The 24656-nt window shown below is 32.9% G+C and overlaps 1 protein-coding gene across 1 annotated transcript in view; it reads right to left on the bottom strand.

The window, feature by feature from the left end:
- Window positions 1–24656, bottom strand: part of Dgk (diacyl glycerol kinase 1) — a 258461-nt gene that overhangs the window by 25895 nt on the left and 207910 nt on the right. Inside the window, exons 7-10 of the mRNA XM_075361947.1 lie at window positions 11762–11878; window positions 4975–5024; window positions 3884–3958; window positions 1645–1764 (exon numbers count right to left, since the gene is read on the bottom strand). Of these exons, the coding sequence (XP_075218062.1) occupies window positions 1645–1764; window positions 3884–3958; window positions 4975–5024; window positions 11762–11878 (362 nt within the window). The remainder of the gene's footprint in view (window positions 1–1644; window positions 1765–3883; window positions 3959–4974; window positions 5025–11761; window positions 11879–24656) is intronic.

The following is a 24656-nucleotide window of genomic DNA, read 5'->3' as shown; positions in this document are numbered from 1 at the left end:
AAAGTTGTCATCTGTACTAACTCACTTTGTGCTCTGCTGCCATGTAAGATTGTTAACCATCTTAAGCCCTCATATAGGCAATACTTGCTTGCTACAATCCAGCAAGTCATATAGAGAGAACAAGAGTGTGCATGTTCATATGGACACACAACCAAAAAAATAATATACCGGTTCCTGTTGATGTTGCAGTCGCTGCAACATCACAGGAAATGAGTCCTTAGATGCAGCTGCACCAACTGCTGTGAACCTCATGAAGAAAAACTTCTCTCACATCAGACAAGGAGAACATCATAACATTAACCATCAAAAAGAAATGGGGTAAAATAATGAGAATCCATACAACAAAATTAAATAAATACTATAAAGGATTAACAATATTGCTGTCCTTAAATGGAAGGTCAGGATAACGTTAATAAGAAGAGAGGAAGCTGTAATAACATGACTGATGATCGAGCACACCAACCTCATATCTATGTATTTGTTATTTGGGTAGGAAAGAATTATGGTCAAACATTTGCTAATTAAAGGCAATAGATATAAAGAACAGCAGCAAAACTGGGACTATCAAAAATTTGCAAGTTGTGCTAAGAAACGGGGAAAAAATGCCAAAGTCCTAATGAATTTCCTTTATGAGATAGGATTTTTACTTTTACACATTAGTACAATTTATTTGTTCTGTCATTTGAAACTGCATAAGCCTTTTATTATTTATGCAATGTTTTAAGGTCTTAGTTTTAATTTTTTATTAAATTCTTTTTAACACATTTGCTTGTGCCCTTTGCACCTTGTGCTGCCAGATCAATTTTAGGTTTATGTGATATGGTTTCAGTGATAGGTTTTTGGCTGTGATATATATATTGTTTAAGGCTCTACAAACATTATACAGTGACACTTTAAATTAGTTGTAAGTTTTTAGTTTTACATTTTTAATCTTTTAATAAGGAAACTGCATAAGGCCCTTTCCCTTGGCAGAGAATTAGTAGTAAATTTCTTTCTAAACATAGTAAATTAAAATGAGTTTATTAAAAGCATGAATTCATTATTGAGTGTTGTGTGTAGAAGAGAGAAAGTGAGAGGGGGGAGTGTGTGTGTGTGTGTGTGTGGTTTTTGGCATATTCAATGTGTATAAGCAAAGTTATGAACATAGTTAAAGAAAACAGAGGTTAAATAAAACAATCTAAAGGTGCAGATACCTTATAATAACATTAAAATAATAATAATAATAATAATAATATTACATATATGCATGCATATATAATACTAATTTTATCATACTGGAAACTAGTTGTGTAATAAACTTCAGGTAGTGATAATTACATGCATATTTGTCCCTAAACATTTACTATTTTTCTGATAGAACAAAACAATCAGTGTTTGCTATCTAATAATGACAATTATTTACCAATTTTACAGTATTTGTACTGGATTTTATTAATTGTAAAAGAGAAAATTTAATTAGATCTTATTATAAATAAAGCAAATCGTATAATGTTTCATGTGTAGTAAGAATTATCAGTATTGTAAAATCTGTTACGTTCATAACATGAAAACTACTTGAATTATTCAAATCTTCAAAAAGGAAAATTGTACCCATTGCAAAGAATATTAAATTTACAACATTAGATAATCTACATAATTACTTACCACATCAAGGCCTAATAACACAAGAAGAGGAATTGTTGTCATTCCTCCTCTAGTCCATTCTTCCAAGGATACCGTACCATCATTATCATAATCGATTTCTACCATCATATCTTGTAATATCTGTAAAAATAATGTGCGTTTATGAATGTCAGAGCTAGACTCACTTATAAAAAGTAAAGTAGAATCAGAACATAATTAAGGGCTAGAGATATCATATACTTCTTTCATAAAATGCTATCATACATAGAAAATTCTTTATTTATACCAAAATCACAATGTTATGTGATATTGTATTTAAAAGAGAGAAATTTTCAATTTAAATAAGTTTGTTGATCATAAATGAAGATTTCCTATGACATTTTTGAGATTTCTCAGTGATTTTTGTAAAAATTACTGTAGAACAGACGTAATAATGCGCATAAAGAACGTTTAATGAAAAATAAATTTTCTGTAACTTGTGAAAATTACCTCTTTCTTACACAACTTATATGTCAACAAAGACTGATCTCTCAACCTAAGTATTTACACTGTTTATGCTAGTTAAAAATAATTTGAAGGATGGATTTGAATCTCAACAGCTTCAAAGAACTCTCACCAATTTTTCCTGTTCAAAATTTAGCAAAGAAATAAAGTAAAACCAAAAAAATAAATTTTATTTTTTTTTAAGTTCGAATTTAATGTTTTCTTAATTTAGGAAGTCTGTTGAAATAAAAATTGTGCATAGGTCAGCTCAGAGAAAATTATCACCTACTATTTCTTAGAGGAAGTGATAATATTGTGGATAAAAATATTAAAACATGTTCTTCATACTCAATAAATAAAACCTTCATCATCTAAAGGGAAAAAATGAATTTAAAGTGATTTTGACCGGCCAAAACTAAGCTAAATAATTAATTATTTCAAATAAGCAAACCGGGCTATGTGTAACATAGTAAAGCTTTAAAAATGAAAAAGTAGAGCGGTAAAAATAAATTTCATTAATGAAAGGCCAATTACATTAAATAAGGATTACATTTAAACAAATCTAAAATTTGTTTACGTTAAAAAATTAGCATTATAAATTCAATTAAATGATTCCGTACAATGCCGCTTAAAATAGTGGTTAAATAAGAGGAAAATTTATAGCCATCCTTTAGAATGTTTTCCTGTGAAATCACAAATAAAAATTATAGGTAATAATTCTACTTCACTACCATCAGTTTCAGACAAGGAAAGGAATTCTACAGTAGAAAATAAAAATAACAATTACGTATCGAAACGTTCTAATCGTCGAGTAAATCGAAGCAGTTTCTAGTTAATCAGACATAGATAGATTTCTAAGAACAACGATTCAAAGTCGAACAGATTTTACATTATCATTTTCCTCATTATAAGTTAGAGAATGCATACAACATCGCAATCAGTTTAAAAGTGGAAATATAATAAGTCGGGGATGAGAAATAAAAATAAAATAATTTGGAATAAAATCCATATTCGTTGTTGCCAGCTGAGTAACTGACATTCGTATTATTACTATACACAAATAATTTCATCAAATAAGGGAAAAGAAAATGCATAATAAAAAATACTTTTGCATTATATCAAAAAACATTTGGGAAATGAAATTATTTCAAATTAATCTATTATTTATGAAATTTAATATAGTTTTTTGCCTTCAAGGTTGTTCTATTTTATAATGATTATATAATTTTATAAAAATATTACTGACGCATACCAACATGTATGCACAATATAAACGAGTACGATTATGAGTTTATCTAAACAATCATAATTGGAATTCTTCAAGTTTAGTGAGCTCATGTTAGCGGTGAAATTCAATTATAAATGAAAGAATTGAGCAGGATGAGTATGTGGGATAACGTAAATGTGTTTCTACGGAATATTCAGTCGTCGCATACAAAGGGAAATTTACAATAATAAATTTCCCACTGTCCTCCCGGTACTGTAATTTGCGCTTTTAAACCGGTAGCGTTGGTATTTTTGATAGATCCATATTATTAGATTCAACGAGTATTTCTGGATCAACGGGAAATATTTTTAATCATATTTCATACTGCAGGGCAGTCAATAGTATAAGATTACGAGCACAGGTCGGAGAAAATAATAATAGAGCGAAGCGTGAAGCCGACCTATGTTTATTAACTGTGATGTTAGAAGGCATATTTAAGGCTCATTTGCTGTTCTAAACCGTATTTAATTAAGATTGTACATTAATAAGAAATGTAAATGATAAACTTACTGGTTTTAATTCCGATACATCCCATCCCAAGTACTCTGCAACATTCATCATCTGATTTACTATACAGGCTGTTTCCTAAGCGAAAGAAAAATAAAAATAAATTTAGTGTTAACTAGAAATTAACAAAATATAAATAAATTAAAATTATTATAGAATGAATCGATTAACTTAAAATATGAAACATATGCACTTGAGTCGATGATATTTTAAAATAAAAGTTATAACTTGACAAAACATCGATCGAGCAAAGTAATTAAAATCGGAGTGTAATAATCAAATAAATTCCCTGAAATATTGGACAGACAAAGAACGGTATAACTGTTAGAAAAGAGAAATTTCTTTCTAATAAGGTAATTTTTAACCTAGAATACTGAATTCTTTTGTTTAGGTAATAAAAAAAAAATCTCCCGACCAGAGTAAGACTGTAGTAGATGTGTATAACCGTTCGAAGATGAAACAAATGCATCTTTATAAATAATGGTTGTGAATACCTACAACGTTTCAGAAAAAGGTATCCAAAAATTAAATCATGTAAAGCGATCTGGCGCCAAAGGAATCTTTAAAAGAGAAGATCCAGTAGATCACCCTAGTTAAACGATGAAAGGTGAAATTTCACTCTTGCTGGAATTATTAACGATTAATAATCACATAGATCGACATTATTTAAAATTTATCTTTAAAAATTTGAAAAATAAGCGTATATATAATAATCTGACTTTATGGGAATAAATATTACAAAAGGCATCTAGTACGACTTCGAATTTGTTTCTTCAGTTCGATCCAACGACCCAGTACACCTTAACACCGATTACACAATAAATCCCTACAACCATTTTTTCCGCGCTGTAAGTTCTACTGCAGAACAGGTACTTTCTTCCCTTTACGTTAGTTTTTCTCTTATGTGGATCAATAACAAAAGGAGAAATTTAGAACCATAACAGAGATGTACAATTTTAAAATTATTTAAAAGTTAATGTCAGGTACAGGTCTTGTTTACAAAACGGTAAAAATTCAGAAATTTTCCATAAATGAACGATAGTAAATAAACAAATGAAAATAAACAATAAATTACATGTAGTAAAACTACTTACATTTCTATCGAGCACACCGTTCCCGTCGGTATCATACAAACGAAACATAACTGAAAAAAAAACCATTTTAGAATAAATAGATCTGTAGGCCTATAATGAATATTTTTAATTAATAATCTTATTTCAAGCTATTCTTAATAATTCACAGTTAATAAATAATTTACAGTATATTAAATTTAATGTAATTTTAAGAGACTTTTTACTAGCTTTAATTTTCACATGATTTTTTCCTTTACTTCGGTTTTATGGGTTACGGAATAAACAAAAAGTTAGCTAACTAATGATAAAAAAATAAGATCTTACCTGAAGACCTAGAAAAGTCTTTAGGTTAAATGCTGCTGTAACTCTTTTTGAAGCGTTCTGTAGCGCATTTCGGAATTTACTGTCCCTATAGCAGTGTTTTTTATAGCGCGTTATATTTGGATTATTTCTCCCATATGTACAGGTTATTGGCTGTTTTAAAATTTTCTTATGAATGTTTAGAATTATTTTTCAACGAGATGCATTTTATGGTTAATAATTTAAACCGTGTTACCCGTAGACGGTTTGAGTTAACCGCATACATTATATCACGCAGATTTAAAATTACATGCTAGTATTTTTGGAAAATGCAAATTAATGAATGCGTTACCTTCTATAACATACGGATTACAGCGTAGGAAGGGAACAGCGGACCATTACAGTTTACAGACCAGATACGGCCTAAACAAGAGAAACTGTCTAACTTACACCCCATTAAAAACAGTGGAAAATTATACCCAGAATACAGACTGAGGGATTGTTATCCATTATTTCCTTTCTTTAATAACCCGATAGGATGGTGTCTTCTAAGGTGAAATACTCCTGACGGAAAACAGCCCCTGAATCTAATCTCGGGCCTCCAGACGAGAACCGGTCAAAAAATGGTCATCGGAAATTATAAAAATAATGATAAATAAAAACCGTGGAGACGAAGATGTTTTAAGAACTTTTGAAGAAGCAGATAGATGTTAGTTTGATAGTAATGAGAGCCTGAAATCCCATACCAGGAGAAGTGTAGATGGAAAAATAATTAATGGCGTTCGGACTAGGGCGAATACATGAAAGAGGAACTAGGCTTTCAGGGTTTTGTACCGAGTATACACTCTTGGTCGTGAACGTCCTTTTTAAAATATTATTAAAAAATATGGAACAATGAAACCAGGAAGTACGGTAAGGTACAGAATATTTAAGAGTTACGCAGAAATTCTTACGCCAAATTTTGAACTGTAAAATTTTTTTCAGAAGCAGACATAACTTCTAACAAACAGTTCAGAATGATATGATTTAGATACAGAACGAACGGTTCAACAGAACGTACAGAATTACAAATCACTAAAAAATTAGAAAATGAATAAATTAATTTAAAAATGGAAATAGTTAAACTAAAGTTAAGACCCTGTTTTAACTTTTTTGTAACCCTTACGCGGTGCTGTTGGCAGGCGATCTATGAGAATGACTTTCTAAGAGATGTTCAGGAAGAGGAAGTTAATGACCCTTTCATGTCCTCAGCAACATCATAGTTAAACGTGATGCCTGGCCCGAGCCCTTTAATAATGTACACTCCTACTCTCGCAAGAGCTTATATATAAAACCAGATACTGTTGACTTATCAGGAGGTGCAGGAGGGAAAAATATTGACTGAAACTCTTCTTTTTCACTTTTAAAAGATTTATAAACGAAAAAAATTTCTACGATAAACACGGACTCATACTTAAAAAAACAACATAGGTGACGTAATGAAGAGTAGTTAGAAGCCTGACCTTCGTAGTGAGGCTTCTGGTTCCGGGTACCTGATGATTAACCTAAACGGTTATTTTAATAGCCGATTCGAGGTTAAGATCTCAGTATTGGTTTGGTTGCGGTCTACTTCAGGAGTTTACATACCGAATGGCTCCTTTCAGAGCCGACCTGTTAAGATTGATGCCTGCCGGCCTGCCTCAGCCACCACCGCAGACCGCGCTAGCGGCTTACATAAAGAATTGCCTTTTCAGAGCCACCGATATTTATCGTGCCTGTTGTCACCCTTTAGTGACAACTGACAAAATCATACCAGAACAAGAAAGATCAGCTTTCAATTATAAAATAATTCTGCAAGTTTCAAATTGTCAGAGTGATCCACATAGTGTTACCGGCGCTTTCAGAACTGATTCTACTAGCGAAATTAATGAAAACATTTCTTATAAATATGGGTCCGGAAACGCTCCGTTAGCGAAATTTTTCGCTCTAATATCTGGGCATAGAGTGAAATAAAACCATACTGAAATTCTGGAAACCCTAAAGGGCAAACTTGATGGTTCAAACCAAGCTTTAAAACCATATTTTCAGTAGTTTTCATAATAACTGACGTAAAACAGAAAACATTGTCTAAGAACAGGATTTTTTAAGTTTGTAGTGCAATAACTCTGTTAAATGACAAATAAATGCGTAAAATTTATTATTAATTCTTGTAGAGAATTTAATTCTGAGAAAATTGATTTAAAAAACCTCAATAAAAACTAATACAAGTTCAAGAAATTTGATTTTATTACAATCAGTTACCGTATGAAAACGACAGAATATGAAGCTAACATACAATTGATAAAATGTTAAAAAAATAAAAATGTAATGATACATTTAATAATGTTTACAGTAAATTTTAAAAAATCTGTCCTTCTACTTCAATAAATTTGGCTGCACACTTTCGGATTGTTAGCGTTACTCTCCGCAATTTTGCAAGACTTCCTTAATTTGTGCGGCTTCACCTGTAATACGAGGAACCAACTCTTCACACATATGAATTTTTCTCTTTTACACAATACGAGGTGTGTGAGAAAAGTAATGAGATTGACTTTTTACTTACCAAAGTTTTTATTTTTTTCAAACAACAATATTATCCCCTTCAAAGTAGTTCCCATGGGCAACTATACACCGGCGGAGTCATTGTTCCCACTCCTGGTAGTAGCGCTGGAAGGCTTCAACTGGTAGGGCTTTTAATTGGTCGGTCGCAGTCTTTTGAATGTTCTCCAGAGTTCCAAAATGACGTCCTTTTAAGACATGTTTCAATTTCGGGGAAAGGAAAAAGTCACAAGGACTCAAATCAGGTGAATAGGGGGGGGGGGGGTTGAGGAACCATAGGAATGCGTTTTGAGGTCAAAAATTCCCTGACGGAAATGGCCGTGTGACACGGGGCATTGTCATGATGAAGCATCCACTTGTCTGCAATGTTTGTTCTCACGCGAATCACTCTTTTCCTGAGCCTTTCAAGGACACCTTTGTAAAACACTTGGTTGACAGTCTGTCCTGGAGGAACAAATTCTTTATGCACGATACCTCTACTGTCAAAAAAGCAAAATCAGCACGGTTTTGATCTTTGATTTGCTCATTCGACATTTTTTCGGTCGAGGAGATGACGGAGTATGCCACTCTTCGCTTTGTTTCAGGATCGTACTCAAATATCCAGGATTCGTCACCTGTGATCACAATTGAAGAATTCTTGGTCATTATCAATCCTCTCAAGAATATCAACGCACACGTTTCTTCGATTGTCGTCCTTCTGTTCCGTTGTGAGCTTTTCGACACCAATTTCGCACAAACCTTTCGCATGTCCAAATCGTCTGTCAAAATTTGATGTACGGTGAAAGTGTTTAAATTTAACTGTTCACTCATCATTTTTATTGTTAAACAACGGTCTGATCTCACAAGAACCCTCACACGTTCAACGTTTTCGTTAGATTTTGAAGTTGAAGGTCTCCCTGAGCGAAGTTGATGTTCCAAAAATACTGATCTCGGCCTTTCAAAAATGATTTGTGCCAACGGAAAACTTGTGCTCTTGAAAAGTAATGTTCCCCATAGGCCTGTTTCGACTTTTCAAAGGTCACACTCGCGAATTCCCCAAGTTTAACACAAAAATTGATTGCACAACGTTGCTCTAAATTCCGATGCTCCATTTTCGTAACACACAACTTCACTGATGGCGCTGTCAAAAATAATGTGTTGGCTGAACGGAATTGAAACTCGTACTGAGCATGTAAAAGGGGTGAAAAAAGCGGTCTAGCATAGACCGGTAGACACAGCGTTGCCAGATCGCTCCCAGTGTTACCAGTCTCATTACTTTTCTCACACACTTCGTATATTTCATCCAACTCCACAAGCAAAAATCTAACGGTATTAGATCAGGTGATCTTGGTAGCTGGTGGCCAGGACTGAGGCTTGCCGCGGCCAATCCATCGCTCTGGAAATTTTTCATTTAAGAAAGCCGATATGGCATGTGAGAAGTTGGGAGATGCACCATATCGTGCTGAAAGGACATGCGGTATCTTGATACTAGTGGAATAGCAGCGGCAATTCTTCCTTAAGGAATTCCAAGTAAATGTTGGATTTAGACGTTCTGGGAGAATGAACTTTCGTTGCGATGGTTATTGATGCCGTCCCGAGTAAACTTACTCATCAGTAAATAAAATGAACCAGTGAAACTGGCGTTTCATATACAACCATTTGCAATATTACAAATGAAGAGGAGAATCTCTGGGTTGAAGATTTTGAATTCTTTGGTTATGGTAAGGTTACAAATTGTAGTTACGAAGTGTCCTCAACATCATAGACTGGGAAAACTCCGAATCGCCGGGAAAGGCGTTATGTTCTAACACCCGGACTACGTTGTGTAGCCTCTACAATGGTTTCATCAATCGTCAACATGATGGTCAGAGCGGTTGGACTGCGGTGAGTACTATTGCTGGGAAGTGTACTCGTTTCTCGTAGCGTATGGAATATTCCACTAATTGTTTTAGAAATTGGAACTCTGCGGTAAGGAAAACGTCTTTGATATTCTATAGCAGCAGCGGCAGTTGCATTTCCATCACAACCCCCAACATAAATACCATGTCGGTGTATTCCTCAGTCGTAAATAACAAAGGCATTACTGCAGTATGAAACCAATTAAAAAAAAACACACACAATTAAACTATACTGTACTGGTAATTGAACTACACTGTACTGGCAACAATTCATAGAAGGTGGGCAGTTGGTCTCTGTTACCAACTTAAAAAATCATAATCTCTCAAATTTTCAGTTTGACAGGGAATTCGCAAAAGATACATAAACGTTATCGTCTGAATAACATTAGTACTGATTTTTTTATTTTATTAGTTTTTTAATTTTATTTTTATCTTTAATACAACACTATTTTTTTTGTATCATTACACTTCGTAGGAGAGCAAACATGCTTTGTACGTGTAATCCTTTGGTTTTCATACGGTAAATGTTAGTAATAAAATCAAATTTTTTAACTTGTATTTTGTTTTTTATTGGGCTTTTTTACATCAATTTTCTTAAAGTTAGATTCTCTAAAAGTTTTGATATTAAATTTTACTCATTTATTAGTCATTTAACAAAATTTTTATATTGAAAACGTAAAAAAAAACCTGTTTTTAGACAACAAAGTTTTCTGTTTTACGTCTGATGTTATGCACAATACTGGATATATGCTTCTAGAACCTAATTATTCAATTTGTCAGGTCAAAAACCACAAGAAATCATCAAGTTTACGCTTTAATTAGGGTTCCTAGAATTGCAGCATGGTTTTATTTCACTCTTTGCTTAAAAATCAGGGCGAAAACTTTCGCTAGACGTAACTCGCTTCAAAGCGTTTCCAGACCAATGTTTAAATGAATTTTTTCATTATTTTTGCTAGTAGAATGAGCTCAGAAATTGCCGGTAACACTATACGAGTACTGTAGATTTAGGAATTAAAAAGAAATTCTGAAAAATATTAAAGCCGTGTTTAGCGGTTTACGGCAGTGAAATCGCTTAAAAAGCAGAAGAGAAAATAATAGAATCTTTTAAATGCATTACAGGAGGAAAATGAAGATCGGGTGAGTTGATAAAGTTTAAAATTAGGGGTTGTTAAGATAAACCAAAAAGAGAAAACTTTGCAGCTGAATATTGTAACGAGAAAAGAAGATTAGATCGGAACCAGATGAAAAGCTAAAAATGAAAAATTTATTGTTAGATTAATTATCTTTTTTTAATATAAGAAATTTATAAAAATTGGAAGATAAGGTCGTTGGCACACTTATTATGAAGTCGAAGTTTAATAATTAATGTTAAATTGTTGATTTGTTAATAGAGAGATGAATATAGGGTAAAACATTTAAAATATAAAAAACAGATACACGAGTAAGTAAAAGGTAATACATGTGTTAAGGTTAAAAGATTAGCTTAAAACAAAAAGAAACGCAGATTAGCAGCATCAAACCAGATAAATGACCGATGACCTTGAGAAAATACCACTAAAATTTAACTTTATTATAATCTTTGTTTATTACAATTACTCTCTACACTTTCCTACATTACCAAATTAACTAATGCTGATTTATAGGAAAAGGTTTATAACACAAACACGCGCTTGCGCGCGCGCGCATACACACACATACATAATGAAAATGAACAAAAACTTCTAATATGAAAATGGCAAATTCCCTTCATTTTCTACTATTTTTCAAGATATTTGATAACTATTCATATGAAATGTAGGCCTACGTGAGTTATCAGGCAAATCATCACAGATTGTTTATTATTATTATTTATTTATTTTAAAGTAATTGTATATTAAATTTGTTAAGTACTGCTATAAAATTTTTCAGAATATAGATAATGCAATACATTTTTATTAGCGAGTAGAAAAATTATTGCTGCATACAGATTGATAATATACAATGAAGGCGTTATACAGATATCAAATTTAAAATCCTAGATTATGTTACGAGCTAATAGTTTCTGTTTTAATTACATTCTAATTTATGTTCAGGTTTTCCTCCTTCAATAAGAGATAAGTAGCAAACGATGTCTTTTAGCGGAACTTGAAGAAAATTGATATCCGTTTGGCTCGATCGGTAGTTAATCCTGTCTGAAATTCAGAATACATCACAAATATGTTAGAAATGTATAAAAAAGACAGTAAAAAAATAATTACTAAACAGTATAGTATTAATGTTATTAGTACAGAGTCTAATAATAATAAGAATATTTTTTTGGCCTCCTCATATCCCTTGCAGCTAAATGCATCATCCACAGGGACCTATGGGAGGGTCAAAGTGGAAAAAGTGGCGTAACACTAAGAATTTTGGTATGCCATTCATCAGTCCAAATACATAATCTAGAAATCTAAACATGTAAATAATAACAGATATAAATTGAAAACTTGCAGAATAACTGCAAGAAAGAAAATTTCCATAAAAAAAATCATATAAAGTCCATAAAACAACAGCAGTACAATTATAATTAGTCTATTAAGCTACTCTCTTAATTTCCCTCTCAATTATCAGTAAATCAGCATATCTATTTTCTAAACTAAAATATCTTGTGATAGAAGAACATTCAAAAGGTCTTGTTGTATACATAATATACTCAAAAAAATATTTATTTTTCTCTTCGAATTCCCTAACTCAATCTCCTGATTAGACGTTAAATTTTCATATAGGTTATATTAAAATTCATGAGAATTCGTCGATTCACAGTTGATTCGATGCTTAGCTCTGCATTTTGAGTATCATAAGAACTGCTGTAAAACATACCAGGGAATCTCTATCTCAACGCCCACAAAAAGTTTCCACTAAATCAAGTGTAAATAATCTTCACGATTTCAGATAGTCGTACAGTATTCGACATGCGGACGTTATAACGCCTTATTCACCAGGATCCATGTACATATATTTTTAAAATATTAACACAGCCATATCGTCACATGAAAACTTCTTCTAGCTACTGAAACCATCTAATCAATGTTCTGCACAAACGAAAACTTGGGGTCTAACAGAACCCCGGTATTTAACCTCATAGATTCTTTTAATGGAACGTGTTGGTTTGTCTGGCGTTTCTCCCATCACCACCCCATTCGGTCGTTTTAAAGCATAAGATGTCCGTAACACAAACGGCTACTGTGCCTCAAAACGGTTTAGCAACCAATATCCTAATTAGATCCTAAAGCTTACCTAACTGCGTGAGCAGAATAAGCGTGGTGCCCTACACCAATCGCTTGCGTGTCCCACCGCTAACTTGTCATATATTACTAAATATGGGGGGTGTAGGCGCACCCCATCTACATGATTGACTTGTCAATAAATTAAAATTTATTCCGTCAAGGAGAGCAATTTGCTGCCACGCCTAAGTCGCCGAATGCCAGCAAGTATCTGTCCACCATATTATAGAGCTTGGAGCTATATTTGACCGATGGCCAGCCATTTCTCGAGGTAGCACAACTAGTAAGAACATTATTCCCCAGAGCGGAAAATCCTAACAGATCAGTGATTGGTTGCGAAGGCGGCAGGTTTACTCAGCAAGAGGTAATGGAGGCTATCGGCAAATTGAAGAATAAAAAAAGCCCAGGGCCTGATGGAATAACAGCTGCCATCATTAAAGGTCTTGCAAAAATAATACCCTGGGAAATGGTGGACATAATCAAATATGATGTTGGTTACTTTTCAGAATCTGTTACAATTAAAAAGTTACAAACGTTTTCTAATTATAAATTTAAAAAATATTATTAAAATTGCAGGTGGTGAAAATGAGTTTGTTATGGTTTTAATAAGTCTCTATTGGGTCCTACATAATCTACGTTAATATACTTTATTTATCCCGTTTTTTGGCGTTTTTATAACATATTTTATATTTTTAGGCCTAATAACATTTTATAAAATATGTTTACTTTCTTCATAACTGAAGTTCAACATTGCCATCCTCCAACGGTACAGTATATTAAGAACATATATTAGATTAACAAAGTCTTTCGAAAAACTGATAGATCAAAGTGCTAACAAGCTAAATCCAAGGTGTGTCAATCTTATTAAAATTACTATCTAAAACCTCTATGTAGAACAAAGAATATGCAGAAATATTTTTTTTTAAGTTTAAAACAATTAAGTTGAGAAAGTCCTATATTTGTAAAATGGTCATTAACATCATTCAAGGTGGCCTTGAATATCTATTAGTCCATCTGATGGATTAAATCTAGCAGTAAATATAACTTTAGTCCTAGGCTTGAATTTTTCACTCTACAAACAATTAACTTATGAACTTAGAAAATTATATACCAATTAGTTTCATATTAAATAAACATTGTGTCAACATTTTCTTTGACCTAGAAAAAGCTTTTGATATGATACAGCATATTGAAGCTGTTGTATGACTGAGGATTAAGAGCTGAATTTTGATTGATAATTACTTGCAAGATATTATGTTTAAAGTACAAAATATAAATCAAACATCCATGTCTCGAGTTTTAGAAAACGGATCTCAGCAGAGTTCACCTTCAAGCAGGCACCCCATTCACAACCACTGTATATACATAAGCTCTCTCTTTATCTGTTTAGCCTCTGGAACCACCATAAGGTATTACTCAACCATCAAAGAACACCGGTATCCATGATCTAGTATTCAAATCCATATAAAAGTAACTGCCTTTACTAGAATTTGAACCTTAGAACTCTCGACTTCAAAATCAGCTTATTTGCAATGACGAGTTAACCATAGACCACCCCAATGAGCTGCTGCAAAAAAAGCTAATTTTTGCTTTTCCTGAGAATGTCCTAAAAGTTTATAGGTTGTTGATTTAGCAGTGTTCTATGCTAGCAAACTAAAAAAAGTTCTTTATCAAACTAGTTTGATAAAATACAAACTAGTCAGCAATTAGTAACCTTATGAATGAAGCTAACAGAAATGGTTTTCAATTATAATCAGAAAAGACATGTTTTGTGCATTTCCGTAGATGACAATAGATGTAGATGACTACCACAAGGAAGTGCAGCAGTTTCTTTAGGCAGAGATAATATAAGATATAAATGTAATATAAAATTATCAGGTGTCAGTTCAACAAATATTTATCAAGGCTCACTCATGTCAAAGAAACGGAGACCAAATGTAGGAAAGCTCTAAATGTAATCAAATGCCTATCGTATATTAATTGGAGCACACACAGAGAGGTTCTATTGAATTGATACAAGTTGCTAATAAGTCCAGCATGGACTATGGCTGTGTTGTTTACTCATCCACTTGTACATGCCATCTGAAAAAAATGTACATCATGCAGGAGTTTCATACACTAGAGGGCCGTTTCCAAGAAGACAAGTATAAAGTCTCCTCTCCAAAACAGGCATATTATCCCGTAGTTATTGAAGAGAAATCCTTATTCTGATATGCAATGCACATTTGATTATTTAAAACTCACCAGAATTACAAACTGTTCTTTGAACATAAACTGGCCAAAACGTATGAAAGATCTAGGGCCTATTCACACTAGCAGGAATATATACTACAGAAATTATAAAAAGTGTAACATTGTTCATCCAGTCGTATTAGATATTATAAAAAAGGAAGTACCACCATGGATAATTCCTCAACTCATGATAAGAGCTGATCTTTTTATCGTTGACAAAGAGAATATATCTAGACTTATTGTTCAGAATAAATTTATGGAACTAGTATCTCAATACAGAAATTACACCACATTTACACTGATGGGTCAAAAAACTATAAATGAAACTGAATACTCTATAGAAGTAAACGATGATGCACATTACTAGGGATTTGGTAATATATGTACATCTATGCAGATTATTAACAGGCCAGCCAACAAGTTCTTTGTTTCTTACAACAATACAATGTTGTGATTCGCCAGGTACCTTACAAATTGTTTGATATGATAATGCATGATATTAAAAAACATGTCACCATGATAGTAAAGAGAGGTTGGAATAATGATGTTTGGCATGATCAATGGAGGAATCTGAAAACCAAACTAAATGGAGTAAAAGATAATCCAAATGGAAGTCAGTTACAAATTTTACAAGGAGAGAGGAAGTGATATTAACAAGGCTAAGAAATGGTCACACCAACTAACTTCTTCATACATGTTAACAGATGCTAGGTAACAACCGACCTGCTTGTACTAAGTATGAAACATACTCACAATAAAGCACATTATCAAGGAGTACTGGAATCATCTAGACCTCAGAATGAGGCTAGGTTTAAGAGGCCATGTCTCATAAGATTTCAGACACAGCAATAAAGCTAACATTTTAGTATAGAACCAGTTTATTAGAATATCTATCAACATTAATAATTTTTTACATTTATTTATATTTTTTGTAATATAGTTTAAATGTTATTAACTGCAGGTAATCACGACTTTTATAGTTGCATATTTTGTAGGCCCTTTACAACTGTAATTTGTGTTTTGAATTCATTTTGACATTATCAGTTATATATTACTGTTTTCTTTTTAATTTCAATGACGGACCTATACCCCTTCTTCAGAATGGGTACACAATAAATTTTAAAAATAATGAAGCTTTTACAGATACATACATTTGATAATGATAAAATTGGTTGGTCCAGTAGCTATTAAGGTATATTATAAATTAATTGACAAGAACTAATGACTTAAGTAGAGTAAAAGAATACTTATTAAAATATCTTTAAGTTAGCTCACGTTTCTGCTAACTTTTGTTTTTATATATTTTTCTTTGCTATTGGCAATTTTCAATTTCTTTAGCAAATTTACAATCGAATCAATTGGTGTGTACTACCTCATAGTTGAGTAAAGCAGCAGACTTGTCTGCTGACTAGGTCGGTTTGGGGCCAGGCAATGTACTGTGGTTTATGCATTGGATTTAGCCTCTTGGTTTTGACCAAAACCACAGTTTGACCAAAAGGACCAATGTTTTCTGGGCTTGACCTCTTCATTCACTCATGTTTTTAGTATATTTCTATCATTTCACATTGGTATTAATTATATCTACTGCTCATATTGGTAGATATGAGCACCTTTTCCTCACCTTAGACTAAATGTAGAGGTTTTTCATTAATGTTTTTTACAGATACAGTAACTAATACAACGCAAATTTTTGATTTAGAGTTAGGCTTTAATCTTTTATGTTTCTATTACTTGTGAGTTTTAGATTTAATTTAGGTTTTACTCTTAGGCTAGTTATATTATGTTGACTTGATGGCTTCTTTGAAAACTGTTTGTGGTAGCAGTAGTTGCTGCAAAATTTTTCATGGGATGCAAAAGAAATTACCCTGTAATGATCTGTATATGAGGACTTTTCATCCTGAATGTTTTAATATTGGAAATGATGAATATGACATGTACATGTTAACTGGTGCCAGTAAATATACTTGTAACACATGTGCAAGGAATGACTGCACACCTAATGTTGGAAGGTTATTTAATTTTAACAAACAATTCACCTTTTGGTGATAGCAAACCATCATCTATCTCTTCTGCATCCTCTTCTATCTTTGGCATTCAAAATTTTATGGTTGAGGATACTAAAATAAAGAATCTTCTTTGAACTCTTTTAGTGGTTGCTAATGTGGGGTTTATTCAAATAATTTTCTCAGCACCATTGAAGCGTTAAGAAGTAAGGTAAATGTTTTGATTGAACAGGTTACATTAATGGATGGTGGAATTGATGGATTTGCTGAAGAAAAATAAATCTTATCAGAAAACCTTAACAGGTTTTTGATGCGTATGAGTCTTGCTTCCCAAATTTGTTAAATTATTTAGTAAGAAAACCAAGACATCTTTTTCGAAAAAAATTTTGATGGAGTTTAATCTATCTGTAAACTGTAGATGTTGCAGTTCCTTTGATTAATAACAATGTTCCTCCATCATCTGTTGAAAATGATTGGATTTCAGTTGAATCAAATGAGAAACATCAGAAGAGGACTCAGGGATGTGCCTGAAAGAAGATATAAAAAAGGAATACTGGGTGCATGTACAAACAAGACTGATCTTACTGGGCATAAATGTAAGGCATTTTTGTTATGAGGCTTCAGTCATCAACTTCTGACATAATTCAAAATTTAGTTAAGGAATCTTAGATATTAATATTGTTTGTACAAACTGAAAAAAAGAGAGGTCACAGCTCCTTTTATGTAGTGGTTCCTAAATCCAATCTTGCAAAGTTACTGTCTGGCCATCTGGTAGATTAGTGCCTCTTTTTTATGGTTCTCTTAGATCTAAACAAAACTTTGCATTCCATTTGTTCTAATATTCCATTTCTCTTCATGTATGAACATTACCCTCACTGTTATTTTGGGTCCCTGAGTCATGAAACATCAAGAAATGTAAAAAACTCATATCCCATTTTTTGACTGATTACAGTAATTTCCTTCTTGCAGTATAGATCCTACACCTATGATCAGAAAAGTAAAAGGTACCAATACAATGCATAAAATAAATGAGTGTGCACGCCTGGAATTATTGCGAATAATTAGAAGTTAAGTACACTATCACCCTTAAATTTAATGACCTTGAATTAATTGATTAATAGACAAAATTACTTTTAATTGAATAACATAACAACTTAACACATTATCAGCTCTCAATTATTCAAAGATATTAAAACAATTCTAAAGAAATAATAACTTTTATAAATATAATGAAAACACATTTTTTACTACCCTTGAAAAAATTTTAAAGCCCAAGTCCTTTAAAAGTTTATCAGAAACAATACAAAACTTTAACTCTAAATATATACATATTAATATTAGAAGTATGTGTAAGAACTGGGATATATTACTAAGGTGTAGAGAAAATATAATTGATATATTCAGTGTTATAATATTAATAGAAATTAATATAAGGAATGAAGAAACATACTTGTACAATACTATTGGATCTGATAAAATTATGAAGTTTAGGTATATAGTAAGGGAGGAAGCACATTAATTCTTTACGAAGAAAATCTTCATTTACGGCAATTAGAATGTGATATAATTACTTATGAGAATCTAACAATTTAAATAACTCATTAATAATATTTATTATTTGTAGGCCACCTCAGGAAATATAAATCAATTTTTAAATGAAATTAATGAACTGCTTAGTAAAGAAATCTTTATAACAAGACCATATATAACATGATTCCAGATATAAACATATTATCTAAATAATACAAATGGATCAACAGAATATTTAAATATTATACACTTATTGGATCTTACCGACATAATATTAACTATCAGAGAGGAATTTTATAATGGAGTGGTTACCTCTTCTTGCCTGGATTATGTTAATATAAGATTATGTGCTCCATACATAGTCACTGTTTTATTATTAAGAACAAAAATGCAAACTATTATTTTATCGATATTGGTTTAACTATCAAAGACAATGAAGATTTTTAATATCCAAATAAAAATAAAATTATCGATATCAGGAAAAAGATAAAATAATCTAATTAAAAATTAACCTATTATGAATTAATCTCCAGCTGTCTGAGGTGGTCAAGGTTGTGCTTCTCAGGTTTGCTGCATGAAGCAGGGGGATCACATGACCATGATCTGTTTTTTGCCGATGTTGAGTGCAAATCCCTTTTCTGGTAGTGGAAACTGGGTTGGAATTAAGCTGATGTGAGTTTGCTTTGCCAAAGTTTTGTGCTGTTCAGTATGAGTTACTCACTTCAGCCCTTGACAGGAAGTGTCTCATGGGTAAGGGTATCAGATCACTTATTACTTGGGCTTTGCTACGTGCAAGCCCAGGGATGTCAGCATGGTGGGTCAGGCAGTACCTGAATAACCAGTTCCGATTAAATCTGTGGGGCAGCAGCTAACTGGGGGAACCCAGGCACGATCAGTGATCCAGTACATGCCCAACCACCTCTCCATCCGCACCTTGTGATACCTTAATTGGCATCTATTGTGGATGGCTTCTCTTACTTCCACACTTTCTGTAGCAGAAGGTCCACACAAAAACCCTAGTCCTGGAAAGCCTTTGTCTTCATAAGCAAAGCGAAGGAAGTGTATTTAGTGTTTTTTTCTAATTTTGATCAGGGCCCTACGCACCTTCTTCAGAATGGGTAGTTTGATAAATTTTAAAATTGGTGAACTTTTACAGATACATACATTTCATATTGACAAGATTGATTGGTCCAGTCACTATTAAGGTATGTTGCGAATTACTTGACAATAACTAATGACTTAAGTAGAGAAAAAAATAATTATAATAATATCTTTAGGTTAGCTTAGGTTCTCCTTTTCTGCTTACTTCTGGTTTTATATTTTCTCTACTATTGACAATTTCCAGTATCTTTAGCAAATTTACAATCAAATTGATTGGTGTGTACCAGTTCATAGTTGAGTCGACCGACAGACTTGTCTGCTAACTTGGCTAGTCTGGGACCAGGCAACGTGCTGTGGTTTTTTCACTGAGATTAGTGTCTTAGTCTTCTCCATAGTTGGACTGAAAGGACCAGTGTATTTGCATCTATGTAAAAAAGATGAATCGAACCAAGTTTCGATCAAAGAGTGATGCAACAATGCCAAATTATTTGGTTTGTAAGAGAAGTGAAGAGGATTTCACTAAAATTAGTTCTTTCGTGATAGCTCAAAGCATTACAGAAACTGCAAGAGAACTGCTAAAGGAAATGAGAAAGACTGCTGTGGGAATCTTTACTGAAACCGTTAAAAATTTAAAATCGTAACGGCGATTCAAAGTCAAGAAAATTGATATGATGGCTATTGGGTTGCACTGTATGGTACTTTAAATATCTCAAAGGCAGAAGACATAGCAAGGACTTGTTGAATGGTACAGAGGAGGAGATTGTTGAAGAATTTAATGAAGGAGGTGAGTCGACAATTGAATACACGACACAACAGAAGAGAAGTTGTATTCTCTGTGTTGCATGTCTTCACCTTCAATAAATTGAAGTATCCAGAAAAAATAAAGGCTGGTTTTCACAGAGTGGAATTACTCCTAATCATTTCGACTCCATTGTGGTGCTTTGAATTCAGATATTTGGACAGATAGCAGCATGGTAATGTACTGTGTGCTCTGTTGTACAATGCTACAAATCTGTTATCTTGTACATCATGCAATGTTATGACAAAGAAGTAGTAACTCAGGAAGTCAAGACCATACAAAAGGCCAGCTACTTCAAAGCAAGAAAAATTGTAAATAGTAAATCACCAAAATAAGAATGTTTTGTGCACAGGTTGCTGCAGATCCTGCAACTTCTCTCAAACTGAAAGACATAATCTCTGAGCTATCATTGGCCTAGCTAATGAGGTTGAAAGCATTATCAATGAGAAATTGAAAAGTTGATCACCAGAGAAAGTAGCTCATAACCGAGAGAGATAAAACAAATATCACTAAGCAAAAGAGTTCTTTTCAAGCCAGGAATGAGCCTTCGTCTAGTCATAAGTTGAAGGAAAATATAACAAAAGCCTCTGTCTAATTAAAAGGTGAAAGAAAATGTAACAAAAATACCAAACCTAATGTAATACAGGTTGAAGTTCAGATAGTGAAAATCCCAATCAGGGAAGTCAGGAAAATACAATAATAAATGTAGATATAAAGACTGTTGAACAAGTACTAATGGAGCCTTCAAAAACATAGAGAACTCAAAAAGAAGAGCATTTTAGTGGGGAGTGCATCCAGTCTAGACTTGGGTGCAATATTCCCTGCTCCATCTGGAGAGATCATTTGATACCAGCCGCAAAACATCCATTCCACCATTATTGATGGTATCAGAGATGGATGAAAATTCTATCTCTGAGGCCTAAAATACCCTGTCTTCAGAGGTAGAGACCATAAGGAGAATGGAGAAAAGAAATAAAAAGGGTTGGCCTAAGGGAAAACCTTGGCGATAAATCTTATGAAGTAACATGGTCTGTAAAATGTGATCGTTTAATGTTAAGAGGACTGACTAAGCATCAATAGCTACTGATGTGTTTTTATGTGTTTTGTGTTTTCTAAGCTACTGACAAATTTATTTTAAGGATGTGTTTTTAATAATTTTGAGCATTTTATTTACACCTGTTTTGATAGTTTTGACAACATTTCTTTAGAAATGGATAGTGTGTTTTTAAGTGGCAAGGACTTTTACAATTTTGTTATCCTGTGTTTTTTTTTGGGAGGGGGGAATTTAATGTTCTATGACAAGTCTGTTTTAAGGATGATCTGTTTAACAAGACTGGTCTTTTAACTTCGTTGCTATTTTAAATAGCAATAGATATAATAACGATTTTAAATAGTTTAATTATAAATAAATATAATGCAGTAATTTACTGTTTTGTTCATTTATTTTAAAACTGATTTTTTTTTTTTTGAAACTCCACACAAAAGCTAAATTTAGCTTAAGAGGGGATTATCATAAAAATAGATTATATCTACAGTCCAATAAATAAATAAATAAAATAAACAATTATTTGTGTTAATATAATAGTTTTTATTATTATTGCTTCTCTATATTTGCCCCTGTCCTTCCACATTGTGTCATTGTGTAGATGATTTTATTTTCTTTCTATTTCCTGTACAATTACTCTGTGGCCATTTAACATCTACACAGTGAATGTGTCCTACAACCTATTTGTGCAAACTACACCATCATATCGGGCCGAGACCGCTCCTGCGGGAAATGTAGTTTGCCATTAGGGGCCGAGCAATGTGCCTAAGGTTGGTGTTTCCTGTAGGATATTTCTAAGATATGGCAAAAAGACCTCCATACAGGTTCATACAAGTTGACCTGTCTTCTCCTTGCCATTGGTGGTTTACCATTTTGTTATTACTTTTTCCATATAGCAGGTTCTTCAACATATTTTCTGGTCAAGGTAGGTCGTGAGGTCAACCAGTATTTTTGATCCTTGGGAAGGTCTAGGAAGCAAACGCCTTTTCTGCCTCCTTTTGTCCAAGGGTTAAACTTCTCTTTTTTAAACAGATACTCTGCTTGATTTTGATTTTTTAGAAGACAATTGCTTCAAAGTATGAGTTTTTAATTTAGGTTATTTTAAGTCTAATATTTTTGACGTGGTGGCTTCCACAAAGGATTTGATATGTTTTTTGTGTGACAAGGGTTTTGCTGGGAAGAATAAATTTCTAACCAGTGCAGACCAATGTAATAGGACTTGTTGAGTTAACTGAATTTGGTTTTTATATTGGTAAATCAAAATATCAATTTACTGATCATTTGAAGTTACCAAAGGGTGATAGGACGCTAGTGGGTGGTCGAGTTGGTAGGGCCCCTTTAGTAATAATCTAAATGTAGTTAATGACTGTTCTTCTGAAAAATGACATGTCTCTACTTCATGACAAAGTCTCCAGTATGACTGCTCAAGTAACTGATTTAAAATGTCAAATTCTAATCTCAAATTTACACCACAAAACTTGTTCAATTATGTAAAGACTGATTAAATGGAAAGTGTGATGAGAAACAAATAAAAAAGGACAATAGGATATGTAATGTTGCAGAAGGATTAATTATGTAAGGAATTTGGATCTTACTTTTATTCTGTATTTAGATGAATAATCCTGCTTATACTTCTGTGTGTCTTTTGTTTCAAAAAAGGAGGTACTAAAGGTCATCAAGCCTCTTAGACTTAGAGCTGCAGCTGATTTTAATAGTATTCCACAATGTAATCAAAGATCTAGGCATCTGTTTAATTTAATTTGATAAATAATATTTTTCCCATTTGTTAGAAGGAAGCTCTAGTTTTCCCTGTTCCTAAAAAAAGAGAGATTTTCATTTAATTTAGGACTATGGGCTTGTATAACTGTTGAATGTGGTTTCAAAGTCTTTGAAAAAAATTATCTAACAAAATGTATATTCAGACTGATTCATAATATCTTGCCTTGTTAGCATGGTTTTGTGTTTATGAGGTGTACTGTAATGATTTTTGATTTTAATGATTTGATTTTAATGAAGTGGTATACTTCATAGACCCTGAGGTCAAGGGTTGGAAACAAGTGGATTTTGTATATTTCAACTTTCAGCAGATCATTGACGAGGTACGTCATTATTTACATTTGAAAAACCATCACTTTTTGGCATCTAAGTTAGTATGTTAAGTTGGCTAAGGTCCTAATATTTAATTAAAGTAAAGGTGTTGGGTAGGATTTTTAGTATATATACTGTTCCATCTGCTGTTCTTCAGGGTTCTAATTTGGATCCTTGCTTTTTATTCTTTACACAAATGACATAATCACCTTTATTTATTCTAAGATTTTTTTGTTTGCAGAGAATGTCAAAATTTGGGCTAAGGTGAATTGTAAAGATGATTAGATTTTTCAGAGCGACATTAATTGAATACATGAATGGTCTACTGTTAACAGAATATCCCTGAATCAAGAAAAAACCAATGTCATTACGTATACCAAAAATATATTGAATGTTTTTTCAATCAGCATCCAAAGAAAGGAGAATATGTGGACTGCTTTTATGGGTATGATGCTTGTTTCAGGCAATAGATCAATCGTTTATCTATACAAAAACAATGATTAGGCCAGTGCATGAATTCTGTGCCCCAATATAGAATTATTATAGGGACAACACTTCTAATTTAATTGAAGCTTTTCAGACATCTTTCTTCATCATTTACATATAGAGATTTTGGTTTTGATTTTCTGATTATAAGCCCAGTGAAGTTTTTGGCTCTTAGCTCCTTAAGTGTAACCAACCGGGTTGGTCTAGTGGTTAACGCGTCTTCCCAAATCAGCTGATTTGGAAGTTGAGAGTTACAGCGTTCAAGTCCTAGTAAAGCCAGTTATTTTTACACGGACTTGAATACTAGATCGTGGATACCTGTGTTCTTTGGAGGTTGGGTTTCAATTAACCACACATCTCAGGAATGGTCAAACTGAGAATGTACAAGACTACACTTCATTTGCACTCATACATATCATCCTC

Source organism: Lycorma delicatula, chromosome 4 (assembly GCF_047948215.1).
Source record: "Lycorma delicatula isolate Av1 chromosome 4, ASM4794821v1, whole genome shotgun sequence".
Classification (NCBI taxonomy): Eukaryota; Metazoa; Arthropoda; class Insecta; order Hemiptera; family Fulgoridae; genus Lycorma; species Lycorma delicatula.
Note: the sequence above shows the minus strand (reverse complement) of the source record. Positions and strands in the feature narration are given on the sequence as shown.